Source organism: Danaus plexippus (assembly GCF_018135715.1).
Source record: "Danaus plexippus chromosome 16 unlocalized genomic scaffold, MEX_DaPlex mxdp_31, whole genome shotgun sequence".
Classification (NCBI taxonomy): domain Eukaryota; kingdom Metazoa; phylum Arthropoda; class Insecta; order Lepidoptera; family Nymphalidae; genus Danaus; species Danaus plexippus.
Genome location: NW_026869852.1, coordinates 1073761 through 1087557, shown reverse-complemented (window position 1 = coordinate 1087557; position 13797 = coordinate 1073761). Strand labels below are relative to the sequence as shown.

The window sequence follows — 13797 nt, the reverse complement described above, 5'->3', positions numbered from 1 at the left end:
AAGGGTTGTTGACCTCAGTTCATTGTACAAAATGTATCTCTAAATTTTATAACAGCCAATTTTTGTTTGTTTAATATGAATACATAAAATGTTATTGTACATATATGGATGGTCATAATTACATTTACGTTTATTTATAGTTTTGTATTTCCAAAAGGTTGTATATTTGGTACTATCAAAGAATACACGCCGGTATAAATTAACTGTATGATATATAAAAAAACATCTGATATTTATATGTGGATGCTCTTAGAATAACATTACCTTCACAGATCAAAAGTGGAATCTTTAATTCATTTCGTTGTGTTTCCAACCAGTTTAACAGAAAATACAACTACAATTTCCGAAACATCTTTTAAAATACGGACTTTTATAGCTTGACAGAGTGATCGCTTAAATAAGGAGGCATGTCAAAACTAAAGACATGCAACTTTTTTATTCTTTTTTAAATTGGCAGTCACTTATCGCCGTTAAAATCGTCACATAAATCATGATATATAAAATCTTACCACACCTCGCGTTTCTCATATCGTTAGTAATAATTCGTCAAATTTTCATACGTTTAGATAAATTGATATTTTTAGTGATAAAATAATTTATTGAGAAATGTCATGGCGATCGTTTGACAAGGAAAAGTTGTGATAATTGTACGTTAAGTAATAAAATAATTGTCCATAATTTCTAATCTTGGCACTAAAAAACAACAGATAACAATTTACACGGTTTTTAAAAACGGGGAATTCGCGATTTGATTCCCTTTCTTTTTAGTGTGATGTATTACAACTTTTGTCCAACATAAACGTCATGTTGTGTGTTTTAGAAAAGAAAATGTTAAATTCAAAAAGACAATAATAAGTGTGAATGAAGTCAGCATAAAATAAAAACAAATTTCATGAGATGTAGTGTAGAAGGAAGATTTTCCAAGGAATAATTCGATCCGCAGATTTAACCAACCATTCAAGTTCGATGATCAGTTTCTTTGAGAACAGCTGTTCTGTTTTGTAAAGTTGATTAATAAATTAGTGTAATTTTTTACATACCAGTGTCCCCTTTAGTATGAATAGATTTCCTCACATTATTCACAATTTCAGTATTAGTGAATGTATTTTTTTAATATTTATGATAAAAAAAAACAACTTTAGGAGAGAATTCGTATTTACATTTATTGTTATTCTACATTATCTTATTCTTTAGTGCTACATTTTGGAAATGTGATCTCATTGAAGACCTCTCAGTTATGCTAATAGAATTATGCTAATACTTAAGAATAAATAAATTAGAATAACTTTTATATTTGATGAGAAATTTCAAATCTTGAGAACTAAAGCAACAATTCCCTTCGATGCTGAATACAAACTTTTCTCACAGCAATAAGTGCACATTACAAACATTATCTTTCCGATCAGAGCTCGCTTGATACATATTCAATATATTTAATAAAGAGACCAGTCATCTTTCAGGACAAAACACAAACACATCATAATATATATTTCAAAGATTTTACAATTGAAGCTTGTCTTTAAATAATTCACATCCAAAACGACTTTCATTGTATAAAATAAAAAAAAAACACCATCTTATCATATATGCTATCATTTTATCATCGCAGGATGCTGCAATAAAATGTTTTTAAACACCCAACCCGTACCACAAAGTCTTTGTAGGTTTAAAGAGATAAATTAACACAATTCTCTATTCCTCGGTCCAAATATTCACTTTAGAACAGAATTGCGCAAAAGAGTTCAACTTTTGTACATCATGGTTCAAGCTTAAGCCTGCATCAGGGGCACTTCAGGGTAATGGTCCTGTTCCTCTTCCGAAGAATGGCCGCTGGCATAGTAAGGGCGGCCACTCTTCTCCCTCAGTCAGTACCTAAAAAGACGATATTGATTTTAACCTATATCAAGGCCCTTAGTCACAGCATAAAATTTAAAAAAAAAAATCTATGGCTCATGTAGGGTGAATAAACCTTTCTATAAACCAACTTCCTCAGCCACCAAAATCAATAGAATAATAGAGAATTATTACAAGTGACTTGAATTCAAAAGCATATGTCTTATCAGTATTTGTTTCCTTTCATATAAAATGTCCTAATTTTATGTTTATCTATTTAAAGTAACATGACTCGTTTAGCTACAATTACGATGACTGTAATATCTGTATCACAACTGTAATTTATATCTTAAAACATCTTAATATCTGTGTAAGTGTATTGCGTACCTTCTGTATGTGTCATGTGTTTCCCTCTCTGCGTCAGCATACGGTGCCCAGTGTGTTGGCGCGGAGTCGTTTTCCTCGCGTTCAATGTTGTTACTTGTACCTGCGCGCGCGACAAACATATTAATATGTATACCGTAAGAAAGAAACTGAATACAGATAAACTCTTGTTTTAATGATTTTCAAAATGTGTACGTTAAACTACGTGTGTTATAATTGAACAGTCCTGTCATCTGGTGTTATTAAACAATTAATCAGGTGTTATTAAACAATTTCAAAATTTATTAGATATCAAAATGAAAAAAAGACAGCAAAACTGGCATTGTTACTATTAAGACGAATGGACAAGAACTCTCAAACTTTTATTAAGCTAGCAATGATAGTAATTGTTAGCAAAAACACTCACATATGTCGCTAGAGAGCGATCTCGGCGACACCGCGTCTAATGTCGTGTGTGTCGTGTGGGTAACGTGGGAGTGTGTGTGAGGGGAGGCCGGGGCGGGCGGAGACGGGCTGTCCAGGGATATGACCGCTCCGCCGCCCGGGGAACGGTAGCCGCTAGATGTCACCGCCTCCGCTACAAACACACACAATTTAAGTCATATATTTGAGACACAGCAGCCAGCTTAGTTCTTAAAACGCCACTCATATACCAAGGATTTAAAAAAATTAACCCTGTATATTTCAATATTTTAGTTTGTTAATGGCCGAACATATAAAAAAATAATCTTGAAACCTTTATAATAATAGATAGATAGAAAAGAAAATCTATCATTATAATCCTTTATAATAATATTTTGCTCTTGTTAGGTCTTACGTTTGATATTCTTGGAGGCTTTCCTTTTCCGTATGTCAAGTAAGCCTTCACTTTATTTATAGTGATAGGGCTTGAATATCGATTTTTTTGACAATATAGAACAATCAAACAAACAAACATCAACAACATTGTGATTGACTTTCATAAAATATTATACCTATATGTCAAGTCTTTTTTTTAAATGAATAACGAGATAAATATATTCTACATATTTCATTTGTTATAACAGTTTTATTAAATTTAACCATAGTTACCACTGGATGTAGTGTAGTTGTCGTCTGTCTTAATGTTATCTAAGGCTGGCGGGGTGCTCTTCGGTTGTGGTATTTTCCTCTTAAGTGGCAGTTCATCTTCCGAGTCTGATGTCAGATCGACCAATACTTCAGCAGTTTTTGGAGTACGACTGTCTCCTACAGCTGCGCGTTTGGCTGAATTGTTCCCATCCACGGGTATGACTTCTGTCATCAAAAATGTTACGAATTGTATTAAAAAGTTAATATGTTACAGTAAAATAATGTTTTTCCAATGAAATTGATACATTTTATATTATCGTATAGGAGATCAATACTTCTTGTTTAAAGTAACTTTTCTAGAGTACTCAATAGACATGTTTTGTACAAACCTATTGATCTACATTAGCTAATGATTCGTCCTTAGATTGGTCGTACTTACAAATAATACTATTTCAATCGATAATAATAAAAAAAACGGAAAAAGTTTTTTATTGGAAAACAAGATAGTGCGGTAAGTCCCTCCGGGAGGAAGAACTGAAACTTTGTAATGTGGAAATGAAAATAGGAAGTGGTTAAAATTTATTTTTGGTGATATTTATAAACTTTATTAATATTTTAAAGCGACACACGAGCGGCGGTTACGAGAACGGTCTCGTCCTAAAATGTCTAGTTTGTTGACTGGGATAATATACAAGCCTTCAATTGAAACCTCTCTAGACATGGCAACGTAAATCAACTGTTAGGATTGAATTTTTTCATAATAATAGACCACCTCATTAAAAGTTCCCCCTTGCGACATATGAATCGTCAATCCACAGGCTGGCTAATGGAAAATGATTTCTCTTAACAGACATACTTCTTTTGTCTATTAAGGTTCTAGCATTCCGTCGGCCGATCCGGACAGCTAAAGGATTGAGATAATTAGCAATTATAAAAGAACGAGCGTCGGCCCGAGCTCTTACTCTAGTTCTTTCACAAATCGAAAATATCAACCATACTCAAGTAACTTCCTCGTTAACATTTCTTTCGATGTGATCTAATTTTCCTGTAGCGCCGTTGTCCAATCCATGGCAACTTCAATGTTGGTTCTTATGATGCATACTGCCCAAGGACAAATGTCAAACGTTTCAGTAATCCAACAGTGTCTGCTAGTATTTTTGAATGTCAAGTGCTCTTTTAGTTTGCAAAATTCTTCATTAGGTATTAATTTCTCTCTTCGCTTTGTAATCTCTCGGAATAACCAAAGTTGCCAAACGAAAATATTCGTTGAAGTTTCAATAGGTAACCGCATGCATGTTTCAGAGACAACTCCAATCAATAATGAAGGTGGCTCTGGAACTGCTCTTGGTGGAACTTGATAGTCTACGAGGGCACATTGATTAGTCAGGTAAAAATAAATGAAGCGGTAATACTATTATTCAAGTTATAACTTGTTTGAGGATACATATACTAAATTAATACTGATGTTTAAGTTTGTATTGACTGTTCAGTCATTTAGATCGACAGATTTAGTTAATTAAACATTGTTTTTAAGGCAAAAAATCTATCACACAAAACGAAAAAATACGTATTATGGCGAATCTTCTCCGTCCGTCCCTTATGATAATTAACAAGTGGTTTAGTGAGTTCCGCTGTGGTAGAAAAAGCAAAGAAGACGCTCCTCGCTCAGAACGTCCAATTAAAGTGAACACTTCAGAAATGATCACGTAAATTACAAACGATTCCAGTCTCAATATACACGTAATAAGAACGGTAATTTACACTCTCGAGCGACTAATTAAACTTTCCTCTCGTGCCTCGTCTCGCGACTCGTACGCTAGTATACTACTCGTAGCTTAAATCTCGGGTAAGAGATAGCCAGCACTGTAAACATTTCATATGAATGAGTACAGAACATTATGCATGAACATTTGCAAATGAAAAAGCTTCCTGCAAGATGGGCTCCGCGTTTGTTAACAATTATTGACAAAAAAGTGAAAGAGTACACTTTCCCAGACTAATTTGCTGCATTTTTAACGAAATCCACATATGTTTTTGCGACGTCTCATCACTGTTAATGAAACGATTCATTTTTACACGCTAGAGAAAAAAAAACGAATATAAGCATTGGATGAAAGCCGGTGGCAGTAAGTAAGTCAGCAGGTAAAGTTCTGGCTACGGTTTTCTGGGATGCACAAGGAATAATCCTAATAGATTCCTCCAAAAAAGGGAAACAATTAATGGAGAGTATTATGAGTATTACTCTACACTTTTGGATCACTTGAATCAAGAAATCCAATCAAAACGGCCTCATCTTGCTAAGAAGAAAGTTCTGTTTCAGCACGATAACGCCCTTGTCCATTTTTCTGCCACTACGACGGCCAAGTTGGTGGGTTACGCTACGACATGCTTCCTCAACCATCATACTCTTTGACGTGGACCCCAGTGATAATTTTCTTTTTTCAAACATGAAAATATGGATGGGGGACTTGAATTTGGAAGTTATCTCCGTAACTAAGGCCTATTTTGAAGGCCTTGGAAAAGATTACTACAAAGAGGGGATCAACAGAATCCAGCATCGTCATACCAAGTGTGTAGTTCTAAAAGGTGAATACGCTGAAAAAAAAGACATCATTTCGACTGTTTGTTTAGCTTTTACCGGACTTCAATCGATCAATCCACCCTCGTAGTTGCCTCAATTTGTTTCCTCAAGATATAAAGAGCTGTTCACACAGTGTTATAGTTTCCTCAATATTGATGTTAGATTCTTGGAATTCCTTTCCAATTTCTTTAATGTTCTCATTTTCTTTACAGATTTCCTGAAATTTTGTCTCAGAAAGTAGATCTATCGCTTCGTTGCGGAAAAGAATGAGTGGCACGAACCTTCTCTCTTTTGTATTTTTTAAAATGAGTTGCCTTATAGTAATCGGTATAACTTATAATATATGTGTTAGCTTTTTTTAAAATTATAACTACATTTATAATGCGCACAAAATTGAGCAACGATGAGATCATTTAAATACGGAGGCCGTCTGTCGTATGTATCAATGATTATCCGACCAACTATCGGTGGATTCATCATTAAGGTCTGCCAATTTCCGTGCACACTTTTTCCATTCTTTGTCTATCGATAGGGCACAATGATGGAATATAAGTTATTGAATTGGGTGCATCTGACATCGGTTCATCACGATGCTTCTTAGCCACAAATTTCCGAAGAACTCAATAAATCCACGTACATTTTTATCGTGATTTCAACCACTCCAAATCAAGAGAATTTTCAGGTATCTCAATACTCTGTTTTTGCATATCGCGGTTTAATTTATTTTTTCGTGGGAATAAGTATTTGCGGGAAACAGGAAAGGTACTTCGGATCGACATTTCTGTGGCTGTTCTTATAACACGTAAACACGTGTTTATGCGTCTGCTTGATGTTTCATGAGGAGTCTGAGGTTGACACTGACATCAGAGCATCAATAAATCATACCGCAGCTTGGTTGTAATGAACTAGTGGACTGTTTGAAGCATCTTCACAGTAAAATATATGCGGCGGACTCGAACGATGTTGAAATGTGATTCGTTTAAAAATCTTGCACTTTATGTATTCCAATAGGGCACAGGCCTTTGTTCTGTACGAGGGTTATTAACGTGTTAACTAATTTGCCAAAATAGATGGCATATGTATTGTACACATTTCACTCATTTCCGTTTCCTTTCAGAATTTCTTGACCAATAACTGAAGGACCCTCTCAAATTTTCTTTAACTATAACCTCTCACAAATCGACTCTTAGAAAAACCAAAATTGTTGTCGGTGAATTTTGTTCTAATCTCGTTGCGAGTTTTCTTATGCTGATGGCTGCATTATTCCTATAAAGTACATGTTACTTGTGGATTTATCCTTTCATTTTCGTCACCAGCACAGCCGGTTTGTGCATCAACAGTCTCCATTGAACCGTCGTTATTTTCGCAGCCCTCGCAGATTCCCGTTGAGCTTTTTCTTGGCCCTATAATCTCGCTGATATCCTGAGTTTATCTCCTTCTTGTTGACTTGGTGAACCAATATTCCTACTCGTCGAGGGGCCAGCAGTCGTTGGTGAATTAAAGGGTGACGTCGTTTGCATATTAACAGAAGGCCCAGTAGTTGTTAGATGGTCTTTTTACGTGCTCCGTAACGTTTACCGGCACATTGTTGAAGTTCTATTACAAGTTTCACTTTAGTAAGAGGACTTAACTAACATTAAAATGTAAATACCTGTGTTATACAAGAATACTAAATATAATAATTATGATTGTTTGTGAGGCTAGTACTGACCAAGGTCGTCGGATATGAGAGTGACGGGCTCGGCGGCGGGCGCGGCGGGCGGCGGGGCGCGGGGCGGGGGCGCGTGGGCGGACCAGCTGCCGTCCGCGTGAAGCTGGATCTCGTTACACTCGCTGGCCAGGCGAGGCGACGTTAGAACCTCTTGGAAGTACCTGCACAGTAAGAGAACCTGTTGTTCATATGAACTAGTTTTTTCATTTATCATTACAGTTAAATATAATAAAATATTATTTTTTTTAGTAACGCGCATAAATATGTAATTTATTCATTGATATAATGTTTTAAAGTAAAATGAAAGTTTATTATAAGAGAGTATAAGAGTATCAGCTCTTTTTAAAAATGATGCAAGGCTATATTGAATTATAATTACTTAACTCCTTCAAACGGCATTATAGTCGTTAAATGACAGTTTACTGCGTGGAGTATTTGTTTGTAATAAAATTGAAAAAAAAAAATGTTTAGCATCTAAGCTGAATGTCCAATGGTTAAAGTTAATATCTCTAAGTAACAATGTCGGATGGTACACATTTATTTCCTACCCATCAACGACCAGAGAGTCGTAAGGCGCCGGTCTGTCACAGACGGGACAGAGCCACGTGGGTTTCCGTTCGTTCATCTGAAGGAAGAGTGAGGCGTCGAAGCACTGCAGGTGCGGACAGTTCGCTGGTCGACACGGACACGACATACGCATCTTTCCCAGCGGACACATTAAGGACACGCGGAGGGATGTCGTTGCTATCTCGCTGTCGTAGTCCTCTGATAATTTCTCTTTAACTGCGTTTAAAACGAAATATATGAATCACATGTACGAGTTCATAAAAATACGCTGTCGGAGTTGCACAAGCTTGGCTCGATGTACCCTATGTGTGTAATATAAATAATATTGCATTAGTAATGATTGTTCATGTCGCTCAGTACTTTTGTTTGAATACATTTATATAAAATTTTGGGTTACGATAAAAAATAACATTAAAATTTATCCTGCAACGTTATAAGGTTAGCAAAATTTTTTTTTAGCCGACAGGTTTGGTTTATATAAATTATATTTTTGTCCATTGTATTGTTCATCTGCAGTTTTAATTCAATTCAAGTTCAAAACTATTACATGGCATACATCATTAATTCTTTTTTACCTTTATTAATAAAATAATATTTGATCTGTAGTAGGAAGTACCCAATCAACTCACTCAAAGATCTCGTGTAGTCTGGGTTCTTGGTTCCCTTATTCTTCAGCCTCTGCAACAGCTCCGCTGATGTTAGCTTCCTGACCATGAACACGCTGAGGACGTACGCTCGTGTGAAATCAGCCGCCCACGTCACGTGGATAGTGTTGGCTACTGTAGGAGATAACTTCACGAGAGACGATATATTCACAGGCCGCGGCGGCCGCTTTGGCTCCGGAGTAGGTTTGTTAGTAGGTACTGGGTTCTGAAAATGTATACATTCAATATTTTAAACAGCTAATAATTTACTTGGTTATCATTATATAATCAACATTGCCATACTCACTGGTAACGGACACATCTTATTATTAACTTTAACATTAACACTAGGTGGGAAATAATCCTCTTGTTCGCATGAAGTTTCTAGAAGGCAGAACCTCAATTGCGCCTGCGGAAATAAAAATGCACACAATAGAAAAATTTTAAGATTTTTTCATACTTCAAACTAAATACGAAAAAATTTCAATGTTTGAGAGGTGAGAGTATAAATCATAATGTAAAAAATAAAACCGATAGAGGGAACCACATGTTCCTTCTACCTTTTCATAGAGCTTGACGGTATGAGGTGTCCCACATCAACAAAACTGTTAGAGTCATGACCCGTTTAATCGACATGGTACAATTATTAGCTGTGCCTTTCGGTTCCACACACGGCTATTATTTTTTAATAGCACATTCTACAAAGGAGCTTTCAGCACAATGTCAGGATAGCCTTCCTCATATATTCAAACAAACTTCACATGTATTACATTAGTTACCTGTATAACATAATCGAGTTTATTGCTGGTGCCAACGATGTCTTTCCCTGATGCTATCTCAGTGGCCTGCTGCGGCGTGAGGTGGAAGATGAAGGTGCCCTCCTGCATGCGACCAGCTTGCATCGGCATCATTGTAGACGGCTTCATCAGTTCCGCCAACACATCGTAGAAAGGTAATCTTAAAAGAAGATTGAGTGAACTTAATTATAAATAATCCTTTTTTATACAAAATTTAGTTTTGTATATTAAGTAAAATACATTTTATTCAATGGATAGCGAGAGCATAAAGTTGAGTAAATTGACATACTTCTTAAACTTGACGTCAGGATGCACTGGGAAGGGCGGCAGTGGCGCGGTGGGTGACGGGGACGGCATGGGGGCCAGCGTGGCGCCCGAGCCGCTGTAGTGGTACATACTGCCCGCGTACAAAGGGTTCTGCCGCGCCTGCACCGTGCTTACGGTTTAACACAGCAATGTACGTGCAATAGTTTGTGGTCTCATAGTTAGGTTTATTGTGTTGTCTATCAATGTTTTGATATTTGTTATTGATCCAAATATCGCATGTGTAGTTACTGTGTGGTGCCCGAAGGACTCACCGTGCCGGGCATGGTCTGTGATCGCGAGTCTTGTGGATTGTATCCGCTGACGGCCGGATGTTGGTACATGGCTCTCGAACCCGATATCGCCGGGGCCAGGGGATCCTTGCCCTGAGCGCTGCCGGGCCCGCCCGAAGACAACGCTTGGCTGTTCCTGAGACAATACATCGTTTACATATAACATGTTAAATCTTCCTTACTTCGTTATTAACATTTTCCTTTTTTGAATATCCTCATGCATTACAATCATCGAACCCCCAGACCCACACCACAAGCGATGCATGCATCTATCTTTCTTACATTAAATACAAACTTTTATTAGTAATCGTCAGACACATCACTAATTTTTAATATCTCATACTTTGCTAATAAATTCGTCTAAGTCTCTCAGTATGCACGCATTGAATAAGGTTTACATAAAACTGTAACATTCTATTGAGTCATTAGTATAAATTATTAATACATGTGAATGAATCAATAAAAAGTCATAGTACTATTAACAACCCTAGCTTGATGACTTTTTTATGGACTATAGCCATGCTAACAGCTGCAGCCAGTCTGGACATTCTGTGTGTGACACTTGCCTAGAGGTGTAGTTTTTTTGCTGACGTGGTCTATTGTCACAGGCTTTTAGCCGTTGTCTAAGATCGGTAGAGTTTCCATTTGCGGTGGCCTCGCCCTGGGCAGCGTTCACTACCCTCGCTGAAGAACGTGTTTTAACCATTGTTGACGTTCGACTGTTTCATGTCAACTGAAATTCAGGAGTCCATGAATGGACAGAAACAAACTATGAAACTGCTAGCAACCTATTAAGATGATTCTGGAAAATTTCATGGCTAAAGGGAAACCGATTCACATCCTTATTTCTCTTACCACAACTGGAATTTACGGGACAGGGGGAGGTAGAGAACATCTGCAATTGAATAATTACCCATTAGGTCTACAATGGTTAAAACATGTCTTACAGCAGTCTACTAGGCAAACCTCCAAATCGAAGAAAACCTTGAGACAAGGCTGGTGGTCCCATTATTTTAATATATCAATTATTCCACTGCAGCTGTGAAGCATTGCTAGGGAGAAAAAGTATAATAAAAATATTAAAGATTCTTAGATACTGAGAGCTTTGGGAGGACAGGAACTGAGCAGTAAGAGAAATAAGATGGACATCCTGTCAAGGAAATTTTCCAGATGTTGAATATATAGTTATTTTCATATCAAAGAACATTTACTGCGGGGTAGGACCACCACTTTGTAAGGTAGCTACTGTACTACAAACATTAAATGTTTTTACTGTAATGAAGCAGAAAATGATCTTTAAATGACAGTATAATAACTAAAATGTGTAAAAATATCATTAATCAATAGCCAGACAGTTAGTTTGTATAAATGTATTATTAAGTTAAAACTGACTACATATCTTTAACACTAAATAAAAGAAGAGGTCACTATATAAGACTTAACTATGTGATTAAGATTTTAAATAATAAGATATAAATTTTCAACTGCATGGAAATTATAAAAAGCGGACTTATAGTTGTTGACTAAGTTATATAAATTTACCTAAATATTTAACAAATATTTTGAAATAGTTATTAAAATAAAATTTCCCATATTTAATAAATCCTTACTTAGTATTCAAACTCATTATTTATAACAAACTATTTCTATTTCTAGCCAACAGCTACGTCTAAGGATCTATTATTTTATTACCAAAATTATTATACAGGAAATTTAATATTGCAAAGATCAGTTAAGTCGGCGCTTTCATATGTTAATAACAATAATGATTTCGTACTATGCAAAAAACAATAATAAATAAAAATGACGGCACATAATCCTCGATTATTGTAAAATCCAACAATAATACAGGAACATTAAAATATATATCAAAATTATTAACAAAAACTGAACCGAATAACTATGATTTCAGTAACACGTTGGGTCACCGGCACATTAAAAATATTCTACAGTTAATGGCTTAGATGAGTTTAAGCAATTATATTTTTTTATTAAATAGTTATTAAAGTACCAAACTGAGTATTAATTAATAAAAAAGAATAAAACGTACACAAATATTAAAACAATATGGATGTCAATCAAAACTTTGAATAATACTCACCATGATATCGCGTTACCGTAATCGTAATATCTACTCATGATAAATTTATGTTACAATTTCACTCTGTTATTTATTTAAACGTCTAAACCATTTATAAATGTTCATCACAAAACGCCATCACTTGACGCTTGTTGGTCAGCCTGCAATTCGCCACATTGGTTGGGCATAGACAAGACATTAGCTTCTCTGTGCCCGCCTTCACTCCCTAATAAACCGTTTATTATTTAAATAAATAATCAAAGATATCTATCCATTTCAATAATCAATGTAATCAAAAAGATATCTCCCACGTAAAACCACCGATGTCAGATGTGTATTGCAAAGTTTGCACTTAGCATTATTTGAAATACAATACAACATTGGAGAGCACGACCAGAAACAATAGAATTGAAGACATCACATCCTTTTCCTTTTTATTAGGGTTGAACAAAGCAAAATAAGAAAAATCATAAATATACAATATTATAAAGTGAACGTAAACTTGAATAGAACCTTAATAAGAAAACGTGAACTTTTATAGAATATGTACTTCCAAATTTTACAAATCCTATGTCACGACCAACATATATATTTTATACGGTAACACTGAATAAAAACATATATTAAAATAATACTTCATTATTTTAAACACGTAAATAAATTTTATATAAAAAAAAAATATTATACCAAAATATATTTTTATTGAATGCTTAATGTTGTGTCTTGATAGACTACTTACAGCTGCTATATTAGGAAAATGAAATTTACATTGGTATAAGTCAAAAAAGGTTTATATTCGAAAAATCGTTTAAATTGATTTCTATCATCAAGGTAGGTCACTTTATAAGTTATTTATAAACTACATAGTGTCAGATACATGAAATGGGTTGTTCGGATTATTCTTTTTTTTATTGCTAATATATTAATAGATATTCTTTTCAAACTTTTATAAATTTTATTTAAAGCTTTTTTTTAAATAAACTATTATAGATGATTAATAAAATAAAATGTCATATACCAAAATGAATTATAAAAAATTTATAAATGCAAATGCTTTTGATATAAAATTTAGTAATTTGATGCTCCACAAGCTTGATAATGGAATAAATATTTCACAATGAATGAAAAATCCAACCAAAATTAAAGTTATTCATCATATATTTAAATTTTTTCGTTTATTGATGTGCTTCAGAGTGTAGTTGTACGAATCCTTAATTTATATTATATCTATATAAATAATTAACAATAAATATATACGTATGAGAAACAATATAAAATCCCAGATGATATTTGTGTTCGCGAAATTTAAAGCGCGTTGTGATAATAGAGCTCACGGTTCCTTGGGAAACCAATATCCCCAAAAACCATGCCATCAAGGTCAATAATATCATTTCATTCTTGGAACGTACTTCGAAGCAATCCTAGTAGGTTCTTTTCAAATTTGGTTAGGTAGCGAGCAGAGCTCGGGTGACCGATAACGCGCGTTAGATAGGGGTCCCTTAAACCCACACCTTGCTCGCAAATCCCAGGCACTGTTGAAGCTCTTCTTCCTGC

The 13797-nt window shown here is 35.1% G+C and overlaps 1 protein-coding gene across 3 annotated transcripts; it reads right to left on the bottom strand.

Moving 5' to 3' along the window:
- Window positions 1-1137: 1137 nt before the first annotated feature.
- On the bottom strand, window positions 1138-12594 carry LOC116771779 (E3 SUMO-protein ligase PIAS3). Of its 3 annotated transcripts, none has more exons than XM_032663741.2 (13): window positions 12265-12594; window positions 10730-10896; window positions 10146-10299; window positions 9857-9993; window positions 9550-9727; window positions 9078-9179; window positions 8756-8996; window positions 8108-8342; window positions 7560-7720; window positions 3289-3492; window positions 2624-2794; window positions 2221-2320; window positions 1138-1872 (listed from the first exon to the last, which is right to left on the bottom strand). In XM_032663741.2, exons 2-13 carry the CDS (start codon window positions 10867-10869, stop codon window positions 1866-1868), a joined length of 1830 nt encoding a protein of 609 aa, XP_032519632.1. In that variant the 5' UTR covers window positions 10870-10896; window positions 12265-12594; the 3' UTR covers window positions 1138-1865. The 3 variants fall into 3 exon arrangements, with proteins under 3 accessions (XP_032519632.1, XP_032519633.1, XP_032519634.1); XM_032663742.2 differs by having other exon boundaries at window positions 9857-9984; window positions 12265-12593; XM_032663743.2 differs by lacking the exon at window positions 10730-10896 and having other exon boundaries at window positions 12265-12592.
- Window positions 12595-13797: the final 1203 nt, after the last annotated feature.

Bases quoted from the DNA above. Each gene is read 5' to 3' on its own strand.
- LOC116771779 (XM_032663741.2), bottom strand. From the start codon at position 10,869: ATGGTTAAAACACGTTCTTCAGCGAGGGTAGTGAACGCTGCCCAGGGC. The intron at 8,997-9,077 runs GTGAGTATGGCA...ATACATTTTCAG, and splicing joins ATAAGATGTGTCCGTTACCA to AACCCAGTACCTACTAACAA. The intron at 7,721-8,107 runs GTAGGAAATAAA...CTTACTGTGCAG, and splicing joins GACTCTCTGGTCGTTGATGG to GTACTTCCAAGAGGTTCTAA.